Genomic DNA, 26,345 nt, shown 5'->3' with positions numbered 1-26,345 from the left:
AAAGGGGGCATTTAGGGTGGGTTCAGCCCGTCCCCATCACTCCTCCTCCTCCCCCCCCTGTTCCCCAGAGCCCCCCCAGCAGCACGCAGAGCCGTCTCGGTTCTACATCGTTTATTAGGTTGAGCGCTGGACAAATCACAGGGTGTACAAAATGGAGACCACACTACCAGAAGCGGGACGGTGGGCGGCAGCAGCATTCCTATGGCCCAGAAGCGGTCGGTAGAAGTGCAGAGAGGGCGGGCTGGGGCACGGGGCTTACTTGCGAGTGCGATTTTCGATCCCAGAGGGCAGCCCCCGGTCGCATCCTGGCAGAGCTCAGCTGAGCCACGCTCCCCAGGGCTCCAGGACATTTGGAAAGGAGCCCGGGACAGATCCGATTTGTTTGGAAAGGAAATTTCCAACGAATTTCCAATTGGTTTGGAAAGGAAAGACTGGCTCGAGCCAGCAGCAGGTAGAGGGTAAGTGCTCTCAGGACCCGAAATGCTGTGCCACCCACGTACACACCAGCAAGAGTCTAAACCCTCCTCGTGTTTTGGTCACAAACCTTCCCACAGCAGGACTCGATACTGAAGACTTTGCAAGAAGGAGGAAGGTGGTGAGATGCGGCGAGCCCACCATCTCCTCGGGTGGAAGCCCAACAAAAACTCACCACCTCAGGCATCTCAGACTGGCCAGCAACATCTACCACAACAGCAATAGCTAGTACAGAAGCCAGGGTAACTTCAACTCAAGATTTGTCCAGTCTATGTTTAGGTCTATTCTACGAGTACATATGCACAAGAACTTCAAAAATACTAGGATATGATGCAAGTAGTGAGACACCAACAGAAGAGAAGTTTAATGGTGGACGTTCCCTAGAAAGATCACGAGAGGAGGGGAGTTAGACTAGCCCTTCCCCACCCTGGGACGGGGAGCGGGAGGCTGGCCGCAGCCCTGCACGAGACCGGGTTCTGAACTTCAGCTGCGGCGCGGGTGGAAACCAAGCACGGGCAGGCAAGTCCGCTCCCAAGGTGAGCCCCAGGGGCTTTCGATCTGCGTAGAGGGGCCAGGCCGATGTTCTCTGAATGTACTTGAAGACTGAGGAGACGCGGAGGATGGCTTGGAGAAGAGGGAGCCTGCCAGCCCCTTGGGGCTAGCATCTGGTCTCGTAGATCCCACTCCTGCCGATGTACCTCACCCATTTGATCACGTCGTGGTCACTGTAGTTCAGCTTTGGCTCAAAGACTTTCAGGTAACGCACCTTCAGCCCAGAGGGCGCAAACGGGACCTGTTGGGAAAGGGAAAGGCAGTGGAGAACATTGGAACAGAGGGCTAGGATGCACTCCGTACCCAACAGCCCAAAACAGACACCAGGAGCCACCATTCCCCTCCCCGTTGTCACCATGCTTGGTGACAGACTCCAGGGGCTTTAAAGGTGATTTTTTTCTCCCCCATTAGCTTTGCCACCTGGCTGGCTTATATAAGGCAGAGCCACACAGCAGCATGGGACAGAGAATACTCAGAACCATGCAGTTCCCATGAGGGCAGAAGGGACTGGCCTGACAGAGCTTCTCTAAGGTTAGCTGCCCGCAGAAGGCAAGCAGAGACTCACCTCAAAGTTCATGGAGATTGGGGGCCGAGCCCACTTCTTCTTGTCATTAGTGGGCAGCAGCTCGATCTCTGCACTGATCTGGGATTCCTTCATTCCAGCCATACGTTTTATCCTACCAGAGAACACCCAGAAGTGAGGAGGTGCCCAAATTTAATCTCCCCGCCCCTACAGGTGCTCGGTGCAGCCAGGAGCACTGAACACTCCTGCCTCCCCAGACCCTGCCCCCCAGCACGCTCACTTACTTCCACACAATGGCATTCTCACTGGCCTTGTACTTCGCCTTCCCTTTCATGCAGATGACTTGCACTCCACTGGTGTTGAGGGGTGTTGGGATCCGGACCTGGAAGGCAGAACGTGGTGAGAAGGGAAACTGAGACTGCAGCCAGGGCACTCTGTGCCATCTCACAGGAAAACTGCCTCCTCCTATGTCAGGCCGGGGGTCTGGGACAGCAGCTGCCCTTCTGTCTCCATATCAGGGCCCCAGAAATCAGCAGCTACCATGAGGCATCTTGTCTAACTCTAATTTCTTGCTTTGAAGTAAAGACTCAAACATTTTCAGAATCCACAAGGGTGTTTTAGAATCTGCCAAGGGTGACTGTGCAACTGAAAATAGCTTCCACTTTCCCCCTGCGTGGCATTTCCCTTCTACAGGGCAGCAGCACCATATCTGCAAGGCATTCAGTTCACTTTGGGCCTGTACAAGCTTGAGGACTTGTCCGCAAGGACAGCACAGCAGGGGACATAAGTAGAGAGACAATATGCCACAGCTTACCTCTATCTTCTGAGCCAGCAAGGAAGGCTTGAAATTTGATTTTATCACCACCTTCACTTCCAGCTTGGTCCGGCCCACCTCCCGCACCAGGGGTATCACCCGGAAGGGAAGGATGATGTCCTTAGTGGTTCGGTATCTGTGGGCATAAAAGCAACGTCAAACTCCGAGGAGTTAACTCCCTTTGGTTCTCAAATTGTACCACCTTCCTAAGGAGACAGACTCTTTGCTTAGGGAACAACCTAGAAGTACCAGCCAGGAAGGAAGCAGCAGTCAGATCTGCGCTGCCCTAGGGCAGTAATAACTTCTTCAGTCCAAGTTTTGTGTCAGGTTCCTGCCAAGTGACCCCGCTCATGGATGTCGGTTTTAAGAACTTGAAACAAAAATCCAGATCGAGCAGGCTAACAGGCAGGAAAAGACAACCATGCAGCTAGGTTTCTACCACATCTGTAAAAGGATTTGTGGGACAATCTACAGATTCCACTCCGCAGAAAGGAGACAAGCACAATGCAGGAGCACGCACAGATGCCAACACCAGCCTGCTCAACCCCCACACCATACCTCATGAGCTCAAACTCTCCGTCTGGTGGAATGAAGCTGATGCTCCTCTCAGAATCAAATTTGCTGAGCCTCACGCACTGGTGGAAAGTGCAGTCGTCAATGGCGATTGACTGTTTGCCGCTGAAACACAAGGCAGAGTTAAACAAGTGCTCAAAGTTCAACAAGTGCAAGCTGCAGCCCGTAGTGCAGAGTCTGCTCAGGCAGAAACTATTCTACAGAGCACGGTGCCAGTGCAGGTGTCCAGGAAATGGGGAGGCAGGGAGAGATTCAGGGGACAGCGGCCTCCTGGCTCAAACTTCCCTCGCTTCACCACTGCCAAGGTCGTATTTCAAGACATTTGTTTAAAAGAATTCTCTCCCTCCTCTCCCCAGAGATGCGACCCTCCTGTCGCAGCCAGAGGAACACTGTGCTGGGGTCTGCCTGCCAGCAGCACCTCGGTACTGCAAGGGCAGCTCTGCTAACCCAGGTCACCTCGCAGCGCAGTTCAAAGGGGAGAGCACTTTCCTGTCCACAAAGCTATCCCACTGCCACACAGCTAGGAAATGCTAAGTTTTGGGTCTTCCTTTTCAGAAATCTCTTCAGAGATGTTGCTTTCCACAGTGCTAGCAGCTGGTTTGATACCAGACAGAAGCTTTGTCCTCAGGCCAGCACAGTAACTGACTTGCCGAGGACCAGAATACCATGCCACAAAAGTCTCCCCAGCTACTATCTGTGCATTTAGGTGCACGAGCCTAGCCTGACAGCACTCAGCTTGTGCTGGGTTCTAGCAGCAAGGAAGATATCCTAGGGGACAGGTCCTAAAGTTAGCTAAGAACTCCCTTCAGCTACTGAGAGGGACCAGAAAATGAGAATTAGGTAGCAACAGGAGAGGCAGCAGTACAGAAGAGATGCTGCAGTGTAGTATGGTGATTTCTAGGTTGCCTCAACTGCTACGAGCAACAGGGTAACCACACGAATGTGCAGAGAGAGCCTATGCAATGCAGGCAGCTCCAGAAAGAAACCATGTCCATCCTGCTCCTGTAACTCAAAAAGGTAACACTTTTACAGGTGAGAGCACTCACAGTATGCAAACTCTGGGACAGTACTGCTGACTCTTCAGAGGCCTACACAGATGATATTCCCACTAGGGTATTTCCCCTAGCTGAGGCTCATCCATTTTGTTAGCTAGATTCATGTTCTAGAAAGACAGCTTAAAGGTGACAGTGAAGTGATAGCTCTTGGCTTGGTTCTGAGAGAAGAGGCAAATAGCAGCGCAGCTCCATTTCCAGGAACCATCACGGAAAGTGTCTGAGGTCTGAGTTACATGCACAGGTCACACAAAGCAAGAGACAGGGGGAGAGCAGAGTGCACACAGCTGAAGCAGGTTATCTACCTTCCCAATTCACTGAGGGGTCAGCAAAAAAAAAAAAAAGAAGAAACAGCTGAGTCACAAACAGTTAGTGGGGAAAAAAGTGGCAGTCCCTTTGCTTTTCTCTCTTCATCCCAAGCAGGAAGGCTGGAAAGGGCTTAAGACCCATCTTCATCATCAGGGTTGGTACTGGCTGAGGCACAGCCAGGAAGGAAGGCAGCTGGGCTCCCAAAAGGGACGAGCTGCCAGTCCACGCAGCCACCCGTATGTCAGCAGCAGGAGCTTATGCAGTATTAGCCTGCCCACCAGCCTAGTGTGCAAGAACAGTCTGTGTAGGAAAGGCTACGGTCAGAGGGGTCCCTTCACTGCTCCCAGGGAACACTGTTACCACTGCAACCTATGAACAAGTCTCCATACTGACTAGAACTGCTACAAATTCTGGGAGAATCCACCTTGGAGAAGCGTTTCCAGCTGCAAGAACTCCACACTTAACACCATATTTGAATCTTAAAGATGATAGCCCAGAGAACCTCGCAGCTCCTGACACTTGTTTCTGTATAGATGTGAAGTCAGACACCAAAAATGACATTCCACCTGCTCACACCAGCCCTGCTATGGAGAAGCCTTCCATACCGAGGCCCTCAGGCTGGTAGCTCGCATGACAGCTGACCTACCCAGAGAAAAATCAGCAGTAGTAGCTGAGGGGAAGAAGAGATGAGCTGCTTCTGTCAGATCAGAAAAAGCTACCAAGTGCTGCCCTTCCGTAAGGGTCCCTGGTGGCAAGTGGCTTTTACCCCAAGTTACCCCAAGGCCTCTTACCTTTTCCCCGTTTCATCTGCAGTCCCTTTACCCTGTTTTTCAATGACAATCTTGTCATTCATGCCGAACTTGCACTCTGGCATTCCACTCAGATAACTCTTCATCACCACTCTGCCAGAGACATGGGCACTCAAAACCTGACCTGGAGTAGAGAAGAGCAGAGTTAGCACACTTAGGCAAGTCCCCACTAACAAACCTTGATGGGAAAAAGGATGCCAGCTCAACACCTCCCACTTACCCTGGGGGGACATCAAGAGATTCACACTCTCCAGCACATCAAGAAAGAGTTCATTGCGACGATACTTGATCCCTTCACGTCTCCATCCAATCTGTCCAGTCACCTGGCTGGTGATCTGGGACTGCTCTTCCTTAGTCTGAAGGGAAGAAATGACATCTTAAATCTCTAGATACACTGAAGGACTAAGAAAACTTTATCTAGACCAAAGAGCAAGTGTTTGCCAATTACTGTAAACAACTGCTTTTGATATTTAAATTTTAAGTGTCATCATACACCTCATGATTTGGTCACAGAAGCGTTCCCTCCTCAGCAAATTGTATGCCTAACTAGGTACTGATCATGGAAGCAGCTTTCCTGCTGTCTTTATTTCATTAGCAAGTCCTTTAGGCTAGGTTTAGGTGTGGGGAGACACAAGCTCTGCTGATGACATTCAAATCATGTCTGACAGAATGTCACACCAACCCATGCGTTAGGCAGCTGACAGGTCAGCTCACACCCTTATCCAACGCGAGACCCTAGGGCCGTGAAGCAGCTGGAGCTGGTCACCAGGGGCTGCTCCATAATGATTGCAGTCATTAGCATGCCACTGGGGCATTGGTTGTGCACCAACATTAACTTTGAATGAATCTAAGTGTCCATCCTCTAAGGCTCCTGGGAGCACGGTGTAGAGAGGCACTGGGAGGTTCCTACCTGGTGCTACAGGCGGGGTCCAGTCACGCAGAAAGTGAAGGAGATGTATAGCAGCAAGTGTGGCGCACACAGGGTTAGACAGGCAAGCAGGTCAGTAGCAAGAAAAAGGAGGAAGGGAAGAAAGAGGCAGGTTAGGCTTAAGGCTATCTCAGGGCAGGAACAAAGCAGGCCAGCTCATTACTAATTAAGTAGCTGATCAGTACAAACAAGATGAGGGGCTCTGAGCTTCAGCTCAGAAAGCCCAGCAGCGAAATGGCTTCTCAAACTTCAGCCCACTCCCCCCCAAATACAAAGCAGGGCAGAGGGAGCAACAGATGTGCCAAATACCACTCCCAGTAATGGTGCTGTGCAGAGTCAACTCCACATGCTGCCATTCCTAAAGCAAGCCCTGGATGTTTACTGTGCCACAGATACCCGGTCTATGAGAAGTGCACAGCACCCAGGACTGCGATAATAAAGATGTTTTAATAAAACTGGGTCCGGTAAGGAGTTGTGCCCTTGTTAATCCCGTCTCTTCCACTAGGGTGGCTGCAGAGCACCAGGGTGGGTCCTGCCCCAGCAGCCTTGCCCTGGGCCCACAGGGTGGCAGTACTCGATCTCAGCTTAGAGACAGCACAGGGGCTTTGTTTCACACATGTTCTTGCCACAGAGTTGGTGGCTCCTTGAGCAAAGCCATTATCATAACAAAGAGGCAGGGCATTCATACTCCACTGGAAACTGAGGAGATAAGCGCTCAGTGCAGTACAAAATACTCCTCTGTCCCACCAAAAAAAACCCGCACAATGTCCTTATCTGCCTTGTTCAATGCTTCATGCCCTTCAAGATGGATCAAAGGTACCCTGGGTCTGAAATTTCTCAGAACCAGGAGCTTGCCTGAGCTGGAAGAAGCCAGCTCAACTGGGACAGGAATATTCAACCTCCTGACTACTCAGCAGCGAGCACAGTTCCTAGGCTAAAGGCAGACAGCTACCAGCAGGTTTCCTAGGCTCAGGCAGCTGTTGGTAGCCTCTTCCCACCTTCAGCAAGTAACACCAGCATTTTAGCATAACGGTATGTCTAAGGCTTGGGGAAATGCTGTAATTAAGAGTTAAAAATCACACTCACAGAAAGCACTTGGAGAGGATGAAAGTGACAACGTGCTGTTAGTTGGTGAAGCCTGGACAGATGCAGACAGCAGCTACAGACAGAACAGAGCACACAGAGCATGGCTCCACCCTGAGCTTTAAGAGCAGGTTTAGCCTCTCCTGGAGGAAGAGATCTGAGGCAATGCCTGCATCAGAGCTCTGTTACAGGAGATCAGCATGGCCTGCAGCCCTGCTGTTTGACTAGTATCATGGAAGGTATCATGGTAAAACCATGCTGCACCTTTTAAAATCTCTAGTGTGCTGCACCACCCCAGTCCCAGAGGACAACAGTACTTTTATTGGAAAGCAATGCAGCAATATTGGACTATCTTTCAAAAACAAAGCAGATCTTATATCCCAAGGTCACCAACCCTGGCAAGACCACTGGAGCCACACAGAGTGGGTATTCAGAGGGCAGCAGCTCAGAACACCTCAAATTCCTCACAGAAGTCAAAAAATTGAGTTGTGAAATTCTGCCCTAACTGCAGGTTTTGTTCCTTAAAGTCAGCAGGACACAAAGCTCAAGGAAAGCACCCCCATGAACTAGGCAGGGACAATGGAACAAGGTTGACAAATGACCCAGCCCCACATTTCAGCCCAAGGTATCTGTCAGAAGATGGTAGTAAGTGAAGGAAGAGTTTGAGGCTAGAAGAACCAGCTTAAAGGGCAAACCAGGAAATACAGAAATTACTGTTTCAGTTGTTTCCCCTGCAGTACCATGTCTGGAAAGGATCACTTCTGCTCTTCTTTGAACTGGGATGCAAAAAACTCCCACACAGAGCACAATAACCATGAGCTGTTACTTATGAATGGCTGTAGACCAGAACTCCTGTTTGAAAGGGAAGGACTAAACCTGTTGTTGAATGAGGTAAGGTGTTGTGACAGTAGTTCGCACACAAGTGGTGTAAGAGTTTGTTAAAACAGTCAAAAACACGAAAAAAGAGGTAGGGAAGGAAGTGAGGGTGGTGGTTAGTTTTAAGTTTTCCTAGGAACAGGAGCTGACTCAGCTATCTGGAGTGCTGACTGCCCAGAATGTCAGACTGCAGAAGGCCAAAGTGATTTACATTAAAGCTCGGGATGGGGACGCAGACCGGATGCACTCACATCTGGCCACTGATATGCGCGTGCCCTCTTGCAAAACACTGCTGCTTGTAGCAGAAAATGTTGCTCGGGGCAGCTTTTCTCTTCCCCTTACTCCTGAGATGCAGCTAGGCTTGCCACTAGTAGATTAAAAGGAGTCCTTAGGAAGTCAGTGTTAATGAAAGGAGCTAGAACAGAGCCTCCAGAGACTCTAACCTCTGCTCATCCTTAAAAAGAACAGTCTCCAGGCAAACCCTTGCTTAGTACTTCTGTTTGTACCTTGGGTACAAAGTTTCACCCAGACCTCTTCTCTTTTGCAGACAGCTTCCTCACAGACTGACTCCCAGCTTTTCTCCTGACTCACCTGCTACATAGCCTAAAACTCACTCCTCTCACCAAAGTCCTCATTAGGAGCTAAACAGCTACGTTAGAGGGACAAGGTGAGCAATATCCCTCGGAGACACAAGAAGCAGTAACTATTTCGTGGACTAGTTTTGAGGATTAGCCTCGTGTAGGATTAGAACTAGTTTAAAAAACATTCCCAAGAACAGCCTAATTCAACTGTCTTTTTCCTTCAAGTGTCCTTTATCTTCTATCTCTATATAAACTTTGTTGCAAGGGTTACTGCTATACTGAATGTGCCATAGAGAATTTCATCTCTAACATGAGAAAGCCCAGACCGTACTGATGCATCTGCTGATCTGCAAAGATGTCACAGGCAGCAACAGAATAATGTCAGTTTCCTGACTGCTGGCAAGATTCAGAAGGCTGAAGAATACTTCATTACAAGGAAGGCACGAAAGCCTGACAGCTCAAAGCACTGAAGGCAGGCAGAGAACAGACCTGCTCAGTGAGATTCACACACAGGACAGCTATTTCTGGTTCAGCAGGCAGATGTGTTTATTCTCTGCCACAAGCTGACACACACCAGCACCTGAAGGCAGCGATCGTTTACGTGCAAGGGACTAGCACCACCCTAACACAGGGCCTTTCCTCCCACACCTTACCAAATGCCAGGGAGGTCACACAAGCACAGAGACATCTAGAATGAGGTGACACTGAGCTACCTCCCAGCCAGGGAGTTCTCAAACTACCCAGGCATTTTCACCCAGCACAGGTCAAGCTGTTAGTTGCATCATTAAGACCGTGCTTTCTTGAACAAGCTGAACTAGCAGAGCAGCGCTGTACCCCAGACCCCTCTGGTTACCTGACTCTTGATGCCTTGCTGAGTGATGAAAGTCTTCAGGGCCCCTGTTTCAGAGTTCTGAGGATAGCCAAAGTCCAGGATTTCTACAGGAGATTAAAAGATGGTTAGCTCACAGCCACAAGCCAGAGCTGCAACATATAAATACAGCAGCCACGTTAACCATTGCTGTAAGGAAAGCAATGCCTGTGCAATAACTTGCTCATATATTAAGCCTCTGGACAAGAGGCTGGAGTATTCTTTAGCAAGAGGAGAAAAACAAACAGACTTGCTAGACTAAACTGACTTCCCTGTATAGTATTTTGGACAGAAAGAGTGATGGACAGCTGTCCAGAGCGATCAATTTGCTGGTTTCTAAGCTAACAGCTACAGAACGACCAAGTGCAATACCACGCAGCAGATTAGAAGGGAAGCATCTCACCATCCAGCAGCTCATAAATCAGCACAAAGTTGTTCTTTATGTTCTCCTCGCTGATCTTCCCGAAGTAGGCGGTCATCACGTCACACATCTTGTAAAGAAACTCGAACACCATGGCGGCGTTGACATTCTGCTTGGTGACAGCAGCCAGCCAGATGTTGGAACGCTTGACGTGGAAGAAGCTCGTGCGGGCGATGTTGGTGACAGGCGAGCGCACCTGCTGCCGGGCGTGGATGACATTGACGCGGAAGGCGTCCACGGCATTCCGCCTACAAGACCACCACCAAAGGAGAGTTAGCACAGCGTCTACAAAAACAAATTCACCGTACAGCTCTGCTTATGTGATTACCGAGGTGAACTAAACACACCCAGCTCGCTTAGGAAGGGTGCCTGGGATGTCACAGCCAAGAGGGACAACTGAAGGCTCTGAGTAGAGGTGGATGTTAAATCCTGCACAAACTCCAGGAGAGGAGTTACTGGTCTCTGTGGACCTTTGGACTACAGGGCAATTCTAACTGCAGGCAGAAAGAGAAGCAAGCTAACCTCCACGTGGAGTCAGATGACAAAGGAAAATTCCTTTCAGTTTATTCTGCTAGCACTCCTGATTACCATAGCCAGGAATGACTACTAGAAAAGGCTCTGGGGCACGTGTTCTGACCAAACTGCTAGTTACTACCTGCCCTGCGTGCCTAAGCCTTCATACCCCTGCCCCAAAAGAAATCTGCAGTCTCCCGTTATATTCTTTAATGGCAGTTCCCCCCAGATATACCGCTGAGGAAAAGGCAGCAAAACCTACCCAGGTCACCTGACGGATGGCAGTGTCTGGGTACACCACGAAAGGCAGTTTCAGTTTAGACTCATCTCACCTCCATTTCCCTAAGCACCCTGGAGGGCAGGCTAAAAGCAGCGAGCAGGATTGGGAACATTTTGGGCTTTCCAGTTATATGTCCTCTCAAGCCTGCTATGCTTCAGAGCAGGTCTCTGGCAGACAGAATTGGGGTGCCCATGGTGCCACATGCAAGTAGCAACACACTACGTGCACTGGAAGATCCAGTACTATTTACAATGGGAAAGAAGTTCTGCAGGGCAGAAAATGTGCTGCATGAGTTTCTCCTAGCTGCTAACATCTTTAATCCAAACTTGTTTCACTATCTATACACTAGTGACAGGGAACAAATCCCTCCTAAATAAAACACTGATCTCCCCATGACATCCTGGTTTCCAACCTCTTCCACACTTTCTCATCCTGCAGCTACAAGTCAAGATAAACTCCCCAAATTAAGTCAAAATCCACCGATACTAAGACCACAGCAAGGAGAACTGATGGATTTATATTACAGAACTGAGACTTCGAGCAGTAGCCTACCTACCAAGCCAAGACACATCTAATTGTGCTTTATTACCCATACCCTTCCTTAAGACTATGCAGAACAGGGGGGCTCCTCGCTGCAGTGTCAAGGCCCCATGGCAAGGAATATGCAGAACTGTGTTTGAGAGCAGACAGCAGTCACATCCTTGCAAGCAAGGATAAAGGCATACAAATGTTCATAAGCACTGAGGGTCGTCAACAGTCCAGCAGACAGTTTGAAAACAAAGGATATTCAGGGGAACGTGTGCTGCCATGGCAGGTGTTTTTTTCCTTGAAGGTCTGGGTAGACATGTAGAAGCCTCATCAGTAAACACCCTCCCCCATAAGCAAAATTCTGGCCTTCAAATACTTCCCAGGTTTTATTGCTCCAGAAGGCTTGTGAGTTAAATCACTATTTGATTTCTACCTCGTTTTTTCCATAAGTAATTATTCTACTGTAAAATAATAATATCTAGAAGTCCCACTCCTCCCCTTCAGTAAGCCTCACAAGGAAAGCTCAGCTTGTTCTGGAGCATCAGCCCTCCCGGCCTCGAGTTCTACCCACTAGGGCTAGCAGCAGAGCCAGCAGTCAGACTGGTGCACGCTAGAGGAGAAGCCTCAGGTGAGTGAAGCTTTTCCAGCACACCAGTTGCCCGCTGTGCAGTGCCGGTCATGGCCTACCCGCGTCTCTTACCTATTGCTACAGCAGCCAATGAGATGGGATGGACAGAAATGGCGCCAGCGGAGAAAGGAGGAGTGACAGCAACAAGAGAAAGGGTTAGAAACACACACACAAGGCACAATGAATCCAAAGAGATAAGGAGAGACCAAACAGCACCCCCTCCCCCTGCTCCGGGGCGCAAAAAGGCCCAGGTAGGCCTGGCTGGAAAGTAACAAGCTGTGGCAGCAATGGAGCCCTCGCAAGGCACAGCGCTGACATGCCATGGTCAGATCGCCAGTGTTGAGACCGGGCTTCTTTGGAATTTCAGGACTAATTGGGTGTTTAGTCCAGATGAGTGAGAGCCACATCACATCATTGGTATCCACGCTGCTCTGCTAACACACATGGCAGGCCTCAGTGGGGAAAAAAAGAAAGAAACCCTCAATCTGAGGCACAGCCTGGGGACCGCACAGTACCCCTTTTCTTCTTCCCTCACCACAGGGCTGCAAGTCTGAGCGGGCACTGCTATGGCAGCGCTCTCATTTGAGGCTGTTTGGGCTGCTGCTTTCTGGCCTGGTCCAGCCAACAGGAAAAACACCGAGTTTGACAGAGCTTCAGCACATCTGGAGAGAGATGGCACGTCCTGCAGCTTCAGGCACTGCTCTATCCAGCTTGCACTTTTTCCATAATGATCAAGAGCTATGAAGCAGAAGTGATGTCTTAGAAGCTCAAAAACAAAACGCCTATCCCAGTTTAAGTGCATGCAGTTCGTCGTGTAAGCTGCTCAGTTTCAAATAGCTTTTTTTTTTTTTTTTTTTAAATCAAATAGCTACGTTTTTAAATGTAGGTAGGTTCTCCCAGTGACTACATCACTGAAGAACAAGGCACTTAAGGTCACAGTGGAGCCCTCCACAGTATCCTGAGTTAAATGCATAGTGCTTTGCTTATATTTTTAAGAGGCTGCTTATGCATGCAGCTAGCTGCTGTATAGACAGATGCACTACATGCACTAAAGCCATTCTTCTAAGTTGCAAGCAAAGGAAGTCCAAGTTTTGTGGGGACTGTTTTCTGCCTTTACCAGTCAAGGGAAGTGTTGCTTCATTGACTGCCACTTTTCTCATTAACATTTGAGCTAGTATGTGCTAATTTAGATCCTTAAACTGTGCAAGAGGAGAGGTTCTCATTACCAGAAATGGCTTTTAATCTCTCCCAACTGAGATAAACTCTCCCAAGCCTCCCCCTGAGGCTTCAAGACACCAAAGGGAAGTGCCAAGGCCAAGGAAGCCTTACAGGTCAATCACTCCGAATCCCCATGAAGACAGGCAGCAGCTATGCTCATTTCCCACTCTGCCTACCTCCCAACAAGCTAGATGGGCTCAATTCCCTGCACTTCAGATCTATCTGGATTAAAGACTCAAGTGTTCCAGAAATCTATTGACTCATTGTTTTGAGATGGAACTCCTACAGAGGAGAGTACAAGCTGCAGGGAAAGGCCGTTCCTTTCCCTACCTCTCTGGAAGTTAGGGTGCTCAGAGCTCTCAAGTACACCTGGTACTGACACTAGCATTCCCAACAGGAAGTAACAGCTACCTACTTTACTTGCTATAGAGCTGAAGATTCTCAGTTACTTGATTACAAGACATAGCTGTTCTAAGACAACTTGTTTTATAAGGTTACATATCCAAAAAATGTAAGCCAGGTTTGATGGCCTGTTTCAGAAGGAATCCAACACCTTGGGAGCAAGCTCCATTAATAGCCAGCACCAGCTCCACTTATCACAAGACTGACACTGAGACACCCACAGAAATTGAACAAAGGATTTTATTCAAGGCAATACTAACTCCTGAAGTTCTAGAGAACATTTGAATCTTTGGCACCTTTTTTCCAAAAGACAAAGTGAAGATTGGATCAAGCAGGAAATCCAATTTTCTAGTTTTGCCTGGCCAGCCAGTAAGTACTTCATTACTTGCTGAACGATTCAGTCACTTCACAAGAGGGATGAGCCAAGATAAAAGCAGTGGAAGATCATTACATTAGAAGAACTATTTCACTCTCCAGTTTACATCTTTATGGCCAGAAGGCCCTTTAAATTAAGAAGCCCTTCTTGAATAAACATCAGTTCAAGCACAGTGCAATCTACGTGCCACAACAACAACAAAATCTTATTGCCAGGAACTGCAGCAACATTGTCTCTAGCTCCACATACAATGTTCTCAAATTTTATCAGTAATCCAACCTCGTTTGGTTTGATCACCGCACTATTCATTAATTAGAGGAATTTCCAAGTCAGCTCTGGCACATGAATTGCTCTGAAGACCTTCAGCTAGCCGACATTCAAAAGACTGAAAGAATTACTACAGTAGAGAAGAGGCAGAACTTCACAGCCAGCAGTTTTCTGCTTCAGAAGTACAAAAGTACAAAGCTTCCTTGGCTCAGCGCCATGTGGAAGATCTGGGATAGTTTGGCCATTCTCACAACTGCTACTTTACTCCACTTAGAACAAGAGAGAGTTAAGGTATCACCTAGTGAGCTTATTACAGGCACTGTTGACCACTGCTACTCCTTCAATGAAGCTGTGAAAGCCTTGGCAAGCTGCTAGTTCTACACCATTTTTAGCCTCCACTAGACAATCCATGTCCGGAAGGGAAGGGAAGCTCTCTTGAGACTAGAGCAGTTTGCCTTCAGACTGTCTTGATTGTTTATTGCAATTCGTGGCAACAAGTTATCTCACAGCACATCCTACCACTATTTATTTTGAAGACCTTGTAAAAATATATTTTTCCTAAACTGGGCAAAAGTATCTCTTGCACTTTGACCCTGCTTACAGTGACCCTGCTTCCATTAGCTGCATTTTAACTTCATGCTAACTTCAATTACTAGCTTCCACCTAATGCCTAACACTAATGATAACCACCAGTAACAGCCCTGCTGTGTGAGAAAGCCACTTAAGGCTTTCAGTCCAAGCAGCAGCATCACTTATCAGGCTCCTTAAAGCACTACCCATTGCTCAAAAAAAACCCAGTTCTCATAGGGTTCCTTTTGGGAACTGGCAGTTTAAGAATGGTACATACCTAGTCTAAGTGAGTAACAGAACACTTGTGTGAAGTGCAACATACCTATACCTACTGAAGGCTTTCAGAGTTCCCACAACTTGAATTATCCCATAGATGGAAGCTTTTTTACTTACAAGGCTGACATACAAGGTTGGGGCAGAGAATGTTAAGTGCACAGAGGTGGTTACTGGCACTTTGACACTGCAAGCAAAGACCAGAGGCAGTCTTCTGTATGCCTGTACTTGATACTCGTCATCTGTGTTTGAAACTAGTTCAGAGCCCTGGTCACAATGCATGGCAGACAGTTCCCACATGACTCCTATAACATTTTAATGATTACATTAGGTTGGTAGACTTCTGCAGTGGCAGTCCACATTGGTGAAGCGTTTGGAAAAACACCCAGATCTCTACCATCCAAAAGGAAGTCCTAGCTTTGCCTGCAGGTTGTCCTTTACTACCATCTGTAGGTGATCTGGGCTTAGTAAGAACTTAGCTCTTTCTTAACTAGGCCTAGAGCAGCAAGTTGAGTTGCAGTCTTACATGCATGCACAGCTAATGCAGAACAAAGCAGCTCTGGGTTGTCGCCTGCACCACAGTGAGACAGAAATGCAAAGACCACGGATGCAATGGAAGCACTTACCCAATGTCATCCCGGTAGACTCGAGAGATTAAAACCTCTCCTTTGTGATTATAGATGAATAAGCCTCCGATCATGGTGGAACTTTAGTCTTCTCTTCCCATGTTGCTTAAGACCTGAAGCAAGAGAGCACACACGTTAGGCTGCAACGAACAGTACAGCAGGCACAGGCTGACATCCAGCCAGGGCACCGAGAGCTTTTGTCACACACCTCCACAGAAAGCACTTTGTGCAGTGCCTGCAGTGGTGAGGACCTGACAGCTCACACCTTGATGCCACAGGAGTAATGAACTCAAGCAGACTGCAGGGAAAGATGAGTGGAGAGCACGCCCAGAGATATTATTGAAGGTCTGATGTTGTCAGCTCCTTCACTAGTTTATATCGTTACGCCAGGCCAGGGCTGAGGCCCAGCAGGGCAGCTTGATGCTCAGTGCCTGCCTCACGCTTGCAGGAGGAATACAGAGCTCCTTACACAGGGCTATCTGAAAGTGTTTTACTCTGGAGAGGAAGGAAGTAGCCTTACTGTTAACATTTGAGGTTATACTTTTTGTATAGGCTAACTATGCTTCTTGTGCAGACTAACTTCACATTCATTCATCAGCACGGATGGATCAAGGCTCAAGAACTGGAAGTGCCTGGCCTCTCCCCTGAACATGAGGAAAACCAGACCTGGAACTGCAAGGAAATCGGAGACCCTTTATTTCTCCTATAAAGCGTGCATCCCCACTGTGACTGCCACACAAATCAGATCACTGCATGGCGGGGTGTTATTAGCAGCAGGTCCACCTTGGTTGATTACTGCCTGCTAGGAAGGCTGCTTAACTTAAGGAGATAATGGATTCCAGGGCAGCAGCCAGTGATCTCGTTGCTCCAGTAATTCAGCCTGCTGGATGAGGAGCAATCAAGGGGAATGCTCCTAAATATCTTTCCAACCAAGAAGTCTACAGATAATGATTATTTAAACAGCATCTTGACAAAGTTCAACACTCCTGCTTGGGACCACAGCTGCCTAGCAGTAATGAGCTGTATTGATAACTAGGTACAAAAAGCTAGCTTCAGAGCCAAAACAGAGTGGCCTAGCCACCAGGTGCCACTGGAGCAGATCTCAACCGTGAGCCACTTTAACTGGGGACTAGTGTCTTAGATGTTATCCCCTTAAACTCATCTTTCTGCAGAGATTGGTTTGAAAAGAGCTTCAAAACTGATAGACATTGTTGAGGCAGATTTTTTATTTAAATAAATATACAGCTTCTTAACCAGATCCCCTTCCTGCAGTCACCCACACTCCTACTTCCCCTCAGTCCAAGCCATAACACCCATTCAAGCCAGTGTTTGGCCTGCTTAGCCCAGAGAAGAGCATCACAAACAAGATAGGGCAAGGCTTGTCCCCAAGTCTGGGAACCACCATAGGTGCTTCTCTCAGCTTCAGCACTGGAGAGCAGTAGATAACCAACCACCTCCGCAGTGCTGCTGGGGAGATTAGCCTACACCCATTTGTCTGGGGTGGGCAGGAAGGATAGGGACAGGCGAGCCTAAAACAGCTGAGAGCGAAGCGATACGCCTTTGTGCGGGGACAGCACAAAGCCAGTTGGAGTGACCTTGCCTCGGCTCATCTCAAAGGTCAGAAAAATAATAGAAGAGCAACACACACGGAGGGTCAGAAGGACTTCCAGCACAGAAGCCTGAGGAACTATCTCCTAACGGTTAAGTTCAAGAAATTGCAGCAGCTGCCTATCTGAAGGTGGCATTGCAGACACGAGCTCTGCACTAAAAGAAGGGTTTTTTTGATAGTGCAGCCACTGCTTTTAATTTCAGGAAGACCAAAAACCTTTCACTTCCATTAGTCTTCACACCAACAGCTACATTTTCAGCCATGCCTAACGAGCCCTCAGAGAGCAGCCTTACACATACACTTCTGTGCTACTGGTCTTCAGCTTCCAGATGGCTGCTTCTGCTCATTACAAGGAAAGAAAACACCAGAAATAGTCACCAAGTCAAAACAGTGAGAAACTGAGGTGCAGTTTTCCCAAAACTCAGCAGTGAGCTTCCTGGCTTTTCCTCCCACATTTTGCTGGCTGTGTCTCTGGCTATTATCAGGCTGCCTCCTGCCACTTGTCAGTGGCTTCACGTCACTGTCATCACCAATTTCTGATGGCCTCAGACTCCACCTAACACAGGAAAGTTTTAAAAATAACTTTGAAGACTATTTTTGCACCAGCGAAACAGTTATCCTAGGACCTTAACGCACTGGTTACACTTTAACTCTTGGACGCTTGTCTTAATATTGCCAAGTTCTGAAACCTCACCTAGAAACAACATATATAGTTCTGTTAGTGACTGCTAACTTTAGGATACATCCCACCTGCTTCCAGGACAAGTCTCTTGTACCATAGTGCAGAAACCAAACCTGTTAACATAGGGGCCTGAGACTCCCATGGAATTACAGAGCAAAAGTCTTCTGAAGCTTCTCAGTGCCCCACATGGGAGAATGAGGCTACACACACAGCAAGGCTCACATCTCCATGCCAGAAGACAAAAGACAACCCAGTTGGCCAACAGAATGAGACCAGGCTGTTGAGTTGAAGGAAGTGGCTGTGTCACAGACTGACGGCTACCCACACAAACTCACAACCCTAACAGGCACGCAGAAGGCCACTGAAGGGCAGGGCACAGGGCAGGAACCCAAAAGACCAACATCTATTTGAACAGATGCCCAACAAGTCTGGCAGATGCTGCTGCTGTAATTCAGCAGCCATTTGAAAGGCCATTCACACGGGCCAAACGATGAAAACAGGAACTGTTAAGACAGTGAATGCAACTTGTTGCCTGCTCTAAGAAATTCTTTCCTAATTATTTCTTTCTTTTCCATCTCAGACAAGAGACAAGGACATCTTTCTCAGACTGCTGCAGTGGTGGCTTCCAAATTTGGATACGGACCACTGCTACCAAACGTGAAGCAGTTCTTGCATCTTCCTTCACGCTTACATTGTACAGAATGGTTTCCTGGAAGCTTATGCAACTGGCCAAAGCCGGATGGTGCGAATCCTACAAAACCTTTCCAGAAGATTCCTAGAAAGCACATCCTAGTCTTTAAAAAAGTAATCTCCCTCTTGGGCTTTAATGCTGCTTAACTTATTTGTTCTATTTTTAGCATAAGGGAAACATCTGCTTTGATGAGCAACAGGATCAGACACGGCATACAAGACAGAGCATTGTGCTAGCATGACAACTGCTTCCTGAAAGCGCCTTGGTTTAGCTATTTGCTACAGTTCTATAGAAACAGATTGCTGATCAAGCTTCTTGCTGAAAAATTAAAGCCTTCTCTGGAAAACCCAGGTATTGTCAATGGTGATAGAGATGAGGTTATCCTCTCTTATACACTAGGTTAGAACATGTTCTGTAATAAGTTACAGCCAGATATGTCATAATTTTTAACTGCATCACAATACCAGGCAGCAGAGCCAACTGCATGTTAGATGAAGAGTAGATACAGAGTGATCCAAATGTTTTTAGTCTTAAAAGTTCTTTGTTAACACACACAAACACCAGGCTGCTTCATCATACAAGCATACTGAGAGCTGAGGTTGGGCTTGGAACTTTCCACGTGCAGTCAGCTCCTAAGCAAGCAAACTGCACGAGGTAGGATAACAGCCAGGTTGGTTCCCACTGCAGTTCTGTCAGTCCAGTATCTTGCCTCTGGTGCTGGCAATAAAGGGACAGAGATAACAGGAGGCACAGGTCAGGAAATACTCCCCAGCAGATCCCATGTTTATTTAAGGACACCCAAGGGCTCTTTTTAAGAGTATTTGCCCAGCCTTGTCTTAAATCTGTGCATCAGCAGCATCCCATGGCAAAAACACGCTGTGTAAAGAAACCTCTTTTTAAAAAAAAAAAAAAATAATTTTTTTTTTCCTTTTCCTCCCCCAGCTTTAACAGCCTCTAGTTTGTGTACAGGGACAAGAGGTGAAGCACGAGCCCTCATGCTCTCCTTCCAGGCCACTTGGGACTGCGTAGAACTTCTCTATTGCCTTCGCTGACTCCTTCCCAGAACAGTACCTTCCCACCTTACTCAGCTGCTCTTCACAAGGAAGCCGCTCTAAGCTTTGCTCTTTCTCAGTGCCTTCCTCTCAAAGTTCTCCTTCTGGAAGGAAATTCAAAACCAAACATTACTGGAGATGTAAACAAACCATGGTATAGATAATATAACAATCCTGCTTTGATCTCTTTTCTTAGTGCCTGACTTTTTAAAGGAAAAAAAAAAACCACCACAGCGTTACTCCCAGATCACACTGAATTCAGTCTTCAAGGTGACTGCCCATGTCACAGGTGAAGCAGGGTTTGCCTTTGCTCCCCAGCCTGATTTAGCTGATCAGGACTGCTCTGCCAGCTGGTTTTACAACGGCAGCCTGCCAGCATAAACGTACCTGGGAGATGCTCACTGGCATTATTTTACATGCAGTAGCAGCTTGCCTCCATAGGATTCTCCTCAAGCCTGGAGAACCTGCAATCCTACAGCTCTACAGACTGAGCCCAAATCCACATTTATGTCCAATTTACCTAAATCAATTAGTCAGACAACTGTTAATGAGCTTCCAAGTGCTGAGTAAAGTCACGTGGGCTGGGGACAGTGCATCCATGAAGGTGTTTAGATGACAAACCCAGCTGTATCTGCCATACACAAGCTGTCTTCAGCACTTCAAAGACACATGGCGCATAAATCTCTTGCTGCAGTCCCATCTAATGGCATCAGAAACCAAAGATGTCTCAGGTGCACAAGGTACCCAACACAATTATAAGCAGGTCTTCCTTGCTCTGCTTGCCTTTTACAGTCTCATCTCAAAGAGCTCTAAATGTCACAAGCATCAACAGCAAAAGCGCGTCAGCACAACTGACAGCAAGCTCAGTTTGATGCAGCGGTGCCGTCCTTTCACCCAGCCCTCCCCAACCCATCCATGGAGGTTCAGGAAACACAACAATATTCCAGGCTTCTTAGCAAGCCCAACATTTCATTCCCTCCCCACTACAGCTACTTCCATCAGCTAATCAGACCACGTACCCAGCTGGAAAACTCAAGAGGTGGAACGACTAGCCCAAGGATATATGAACCGATGAGAAGAAAGCTACACAAAGAGCACCATGCACGAGAAAGTTGCTTATAGCTTAGCATAGAGAAGGGCTCTTTAAGATGACAATGGCTCTCCTTGAAGCTGCTGCAGTGAAAATAAGCCTGCTTTGTTTTGATCCTCTCCTTTGTGTTCCGCTATGAGTCCCGTAGATGCTGGTTTGAACCACTTCAAGGTTACACGGCAGCTAGAATGAGTTTTTAGTGGGGCACTTCTGACCTGGTAAGATCATCCCCACCTTTTAGGATGATGAAGAGTTTTTGTTTCCAAAGCTGGTCTGAGAAGAGCCCAGTGCTTGCAACGGTTAAGAACTGCAGGGAACAGCTCTCAGATTAATCTGAGACTGACATTCGGTGACTCACGGCTGTTGGAACCAGAAGGCCCCAGAATAAGAAACCCACCACGAAGCTGGGTTCATCTGCTCGCTGTGCACAAGCGACGTGACTCAGAAAGCTTCCCAGTAACAGGCTTGCTCAATCAGCTTTCTATGACTCACTCAGCTCCTCTCCACAGCCAGCCTTTCCTCGGGAGATCGCCCTGCGTTGTTTTGAGTTTCCTCAGGCTAATGGCTCATTGCAAGACAGTTTAAGAGCAAAGCCCATCACTTTTTAACTGCCTGGAAGCCAAGGTGACTAGCTGAAGCCTTTGGCTTATTGGTCTGCCAGCTGCATTTTCAGCCTCGTGCAGCTACATTCCTTCAGCTTCACAGGCTCAAACACATGGTGACCCACTCCACGCTGCTACCTACAGCCTTGTTTCCCAGCTATGGATTTATTCTACTTCTGGTGCAGAGAAGATCCGTTTGAATACTGAATTTGCACCCGTTGGTGAGTAATCGCCTTAATTTAGGAACAACAGTCCTCTCCCAACAGCCTCTTCATTCTTTGAGCAGCCAGCCACCAGGGTAGGAGACCAGACCTCTGAACGCCGCTCCTACAAATACCTAAGGCCAGCAGCTCCCTGCCCTGCTGCCAAGCGCTCACATTCCAGTACGCTTCCATTCCAACCCATAAATAGAAGGCAGAAGCATCCTGAGGAGCATCGTGGACAGATCACATACTTGAACACGCTTATAACACACGGAGGAGTTAAGGCTACATGGAAAAGCTTCTCCACTCAAGTGAAAGTGACAGCACCAAACACAACTTTTCGGCAAGCTGTGAAGAACTTACAGCCTTAGGACAGCCTACAACAAAAAAGGAACAGTGAAAAATCTCTGGGATGTGGATTTGAACACATTTCAGTAGCTGCTTAACTTAGAAGCAGGATTAGCTGGACCCACAGTGACTGACATGGAGATATGCAACCTGTGAAGAGAAAGAAACATCCTCTTCTCCAACCATCACTGCTCATGCCACGTGGGGATGTGCTTTAGGGAGTGTTCCTCTCTCGAAACTCCATGATATGTCAGATCGAGCCCCAGCAGCCAGCCAGCTACAGGACCGTGACCAAGGGAGAAGGCAAAATGCAATGAAAGCACGGTACCTCAAAAAGGCTTGTGTCTACCACAGATGGTATCAGAGATGGTTATCACAGACGGAAAACGCTCTGTTTATTGGGTCTGACCTACAGCCAGTCCCTTTTTGAAAGCCGTCAGACTTTGCCCTTGCAGACCTGCACCTGTGCCACGCGTTAGGAATGTGTGTGTGCGGTCAGGAGAGCAGGCTCAGCGCGGCCACATCCTGCTGCTGGGCTGGGAGCTGCCCAGGGGGATGCACTAACCCGGTGCTCAGCGAGCAGGGTTTGGGCAATTCCCTCCTCAGCACACCAGGGGCCCAGCCTTTGCTTGGATTCCAACTTAGTACAGTTGTAGAAGTGAACATACGGCACAGAGCCTTCAGTAGACTAAAGAAGGCAGGTGTGGGGAAGGGACTGACAAGCATGGTTTGTTCCCTCTGCAGCAGTTTTTTCCCCCAACGATTCTGGAAACTATACATGGAGGAAGGATCATTTCTCCAGTCCTTGTCCAGTGTGTAGGCCTTGCATTTTCTCTCTGCCCAAGAACCGAGCAGTAAGAGAAGCACCACTTCAGTACCGTGGTCATCGATCATTAGGGTACTGAAGGACAAGCTTGAGTTCCAGCCTAAATCCCAGATGTACGCAGACATTCAATCAAGTGATGTCCCAAAACCTGAAGTGTTGAAGTGACACCACAGAGCCCATCAATCCTTCCTGCACCAGCAGAACAGCGCTAGCTTCAACCCACACTGCAGACTTCGAGCACAGCTGTCTGCCTTTTGTAACTGTACTTGCAGAACTGAGCACTAAAAAGCTGATCTGCTCCAACTCACTGCTCAGGAAAAATAGCAAATGGCTACTCAGTTTTTACTAGTGGAATGAGGCAACACACCTACAGGAACTGCAGCCTCATGTCCAGGCAAGAGATGCTTGCTCTAGCCCTAGAAGAATGAAGCACTGGCTGAGGAAACTGTCACTAGCAGCGTGCCTACAGCCTGGAAGTCCTGTAGCAGTACACAGCCACCATGCAACGTGAGCATCTATTGGTATTTTTGCTACAGGAAAGAGCGAACGCAGCTGTCTGCAACATCCCAACAGGTTCCCTTCAGCACAGTCAGCACCCGCTGAGCTCTCCATCCATTTTAAAGCACACCTTTAGGACCAGCTGTATGCATGTCCCTGTGCGTTTGGTACTCTCACCAAGACCCAAGGGACTTTGCTCAGGACCCAGCCACTCCGGGCTGTGTCACTGCCACTGCAGGGTGAGAAGTTTCCTCCCAGCACAGCCACCACTCGGCTTGAAGGAGAGCAGAGGACAACACTTATTCCTCTACACGATGCTTATTCCTCTACCCTATGCAGCATGGCTGGGGAGCAGCAATCACAAGTCAGCCAATAAGCTGGTGTAAAACAACCAACCCCTTTAGCAGTCTATTAAAAGAAAGTTTGGGTTCTGACTTACCAGCAAGTAAGCCCGCTGTGCATTAATGAGCTTACCCAACTAAGCAGTTCAAGGTACATTAGCTGCCTCAGCTCGCAGCCAGGAAGAAGCCAGCGCTCACCCAGAGGACTGAGGGCAAGTCAACTGCAACCATTTCCGCATTCCCAAGCCACTACGGCCTTGGACAAGTGACAGCAGTTGAAGCAGGAGGGGGATTAGCCAGGATGCTCGGGCAAACTGGAGTTCCTTAGGAAGCCAATCCCACCAGGCTGGCAGTGGTGTTATCAAACCAGAGGCTTAAGGCTTACATCGATGTCACCACCCCAGCAGCTAATCCAAGCGCCTAAGCTTTGCTCAGAGGGCTGCATTAGCCACCTTCCAGGAGGCCACTGGCTGCGCCTGGTTTTAAAGAGTAGCTGCAATCACTTCATCCTGGGGAAGACAGGCTGCGTGATTTAATTAAGAGGCATACCGTGAGCTAAAGAGCTACTGAGATAAACCCATCAGATTCAGAGGAACTGTTCCTATTTTAAACCCAATCCCATAAATCCCCACAACCGGTGGGCAGCGAGAGAAGCACGTTCAGCTCCTACCAGGCTGTCCTCCTACAGCCTGCTTCTGGGTGCCATGCAGCACGCAGGCAGTCTGGTGGGCAGCGAGAGAAACCCTGACAGAAGGGAAAGCGTGGCCAGCTCCCTTAATGCCACCTAAAACTGTGCTTAACGCACCCCTCATGTCTTACTGGAGTCCAGCCTTATCTGAACAGCCCCAATTACTTCTTCCACCTCTAGTGGCTTTGTTCCAAGGCAGTTTTAAAGTCAGCCTGAAGCAGTTTCCATTCTAGAAGTCTGAGCAGTGGCTTCTGTTCCATTCATCTTCTAACTGAAAAGGCTGCAGATATGAGCTGTAGTTCACCACAGACCACCAACAGCCTAGGTGCCTCGACCTGCCAACGTACCTCTTTCTGCTGTTCCTGTGGGGCAGGTAACTGCCTTCCACATTCTGCGCCTCAGCCTGCAAGCTCCTAGCTAAGCTGCCAACCTGCTGAGATCAAAATAACATTGCTTATTCACAGCTTTTCGTTCTGCAGGTCATCCTCTAGAGGAAAGCAGCTGACTCTACCTGCTATATGCTGGCACCCTAGGCTGCATTTCTGGCCATCCTTGCATCCACGCCTAAGAACATCCTTAAAATACACCACTAACAGCCTTTGTCATTATAAACTCAGCAAACTGATGGAAGGCAGCTGTGCTGCAATAGATAGTCTTGTCGCATCCCTGCGCCAAGTGATAATGCCAAGAAAAGTTTAACTAGGGTCAGTCACATGAAGTTTCTTTGCAGAAAGGAATTTTGTTCACTGATTGTTCCCATTCCTTGAAAAGAGAAGCCAAGATATTATCAACCCCCAGAGAGCATTTCCTGTCATCTGCGCTTCAAAAAACTGGAGATACAATTCTCTGCAGCCTCAAGACTCAAGACTTAAAAGACTTAAATTGTGTTATCTCAGGAGGAGGGGAAAAGCCAGCCATAATACCCTTCAAGGGTATCTCAAATGCTCTCCCTGGAAGGAAATATGGCCAGCCCGCAGCCCAAAGAATGCCGGGTACCTTGTCACTAGATGTCAGTAACATGGCACTTCCTACAGAGGAGAAACGATGCCTCCCCTCTGACAGGGAAAATATGGAAGCAGGCAGCTTGGCAGCATCTCATCAGGCTGGAGGTTGTCCCTGCAAGCAAAACTCACAGGGACAAGCCCAGCTTTTACTAGAGAAAAAAAAGCAGTAAGCACAGTTCTGACAGCAGTCACATCGCCCAACAAGCACCGTGCCCACAGGAGCCCAGATGGGGTTAGAAATCCATAATGCCCAGACCTGCGAGCCGCCAAAACCATCCAGACGTGCCTATCTGGGAAAGTTCCAGGCTCAGATTTTGGCAGCCGCAGGCGAAAACTTCCCAGCAGCTTTGTCATACTAAAGCAAGCAGGGAACAGCTCTCGGAAGCGCGCAGCTGAGAGGGAGAAGGCGAGATGAAGAGAGGCATTTCCTACCGGGGAGAGAAATCAGCTGCAGCGGACGATAAACAGAGGCTGCGTTTCCTGCAGCCTCCACAGCCCAGGGAAGGGAAGAAAGGATGTGGGGAGGCAGCGGGGGAGCTGCTGGAGCGGGGCCCACTCGGTGGGCTCTCCACAGAGGAAGGCAGAGGCTGGGAGCCGTGCCCCAGCTAATTCGTGTGGAGAAACCTGAGGGAAATCCCTGCCCGGCCCCGGCCCCAGCCCTTTGCTCGGGCTGCCCGAGCCTCTCAGGGCTCCTCCATCCCCACCCGCACCCAGCCCGGCCCGACCACCGCAGCGCAGCCACCAGACGCCCCCGCGCAGCCAAAAATAATTCAAAAAAAAAGGCAAAAAACGGGCAAAAAGCGTATCTAGGCTGGCGAGGCCGGGGTCACGGCGCAGCCCCTCGCTGACAGAGAGCCCTCTCGGGGGAGCCCCACCGCCCTCCCCCAGGGCACAGCCCGCCCGGGGGGCGCCCCCAGACCCCCCTGAACCCCCCTCAGCTCCTGTCAGCGCCGCGGGCCCGCAGCCCCCCACCCCCGACGGGCGCTGAGGGAGCCGCCACCCACCATCCTCCAGCCACCCCCCGGCCCCGGGCGATGCAGCGAGCCTCCCCGGTGCAGAGAAGCCGCCCAGGGGGGGAGAAGCGAGCGGCTCGGCCCCGGCAGAGCGCGGAGCACCGGCGCGGAGCCCCCTCACCTGCCGCCGCCCGCCCGCCGCTCTGCCGCCCAA

At 48.9% G+C, this 26,345-nt stretch overlaps 1 protein-coding gene across 6 annotated transcripts; it reads right to left on the bottom strand.

Annotated features, from left to right (window-relative positions):
• Positions 1-94: 94 nt before the first annotated feature.
• AP2M1 (adaptor related protein complex 2 subunit mu 1) lies at positions 95-26,345 on the bottom strand. Of its 6 annotated transcripts, XM_032193049.1 has the most exons (14): positions 26,313-26,345; positions 15,545-15,657; positions 11,885-11,890; positions 9,846-10,111; positions 9,428-9,510; positions 6,017-6,022; positions 5,327-5,462; positions 5,089-5,230; positions 4,294-4,305; positions 2,922-3,041; positions 2,364-2,499; positions 1,834-1,931; positions 1,592-1,703; positions 95-1,267 (listed from the first exon to the last, which is right to left on the bottom strand). In XM_032193049.1, exons 2-14 carry the CDS (start codon positions 15,616-15,618, stop codon positions 1,133-1,135), a joined length of 1,326 nt encoding a protein of 441 aa, XP_032048940.1. In that variant the 5' UTR covers positions 15,619-15,657; positions 26,313-26,345; the 3' UTR covers positions 95-1,132. The 6 variants fall into 6 exon arrangements, with proteins under 6 accessions (XP_032048940.1, XP_032048944.1, XP_032048943.1 ...); XM_032193053.1 differs by lacking the exon at positions 4,294-4,305; XM_032193052.1 differs by lacking the exon at positions 6,017-6,022.

Source organism: Aythya fuligula, chromosome 9 (genome assembly GCF_009819795.1).
Source record: "Aythya fuligula isolate bAytFul2 chromosome 9, bAytFul2.pri, whole genome shotgun sequence".
In the NCBI taxonomy this organism is placed as follows: domain Eukaryota; kingdom Metazoa; phylum Chordata; class Aves; order Anseriformes; family Anatidae; genus Aythya; species Aythya fuligula.
The sequence above is the reverse complement of the archived record's forward strand: the minus strand, read 5'-3'. Positions and strand labels throughout refer to the sequence as shown.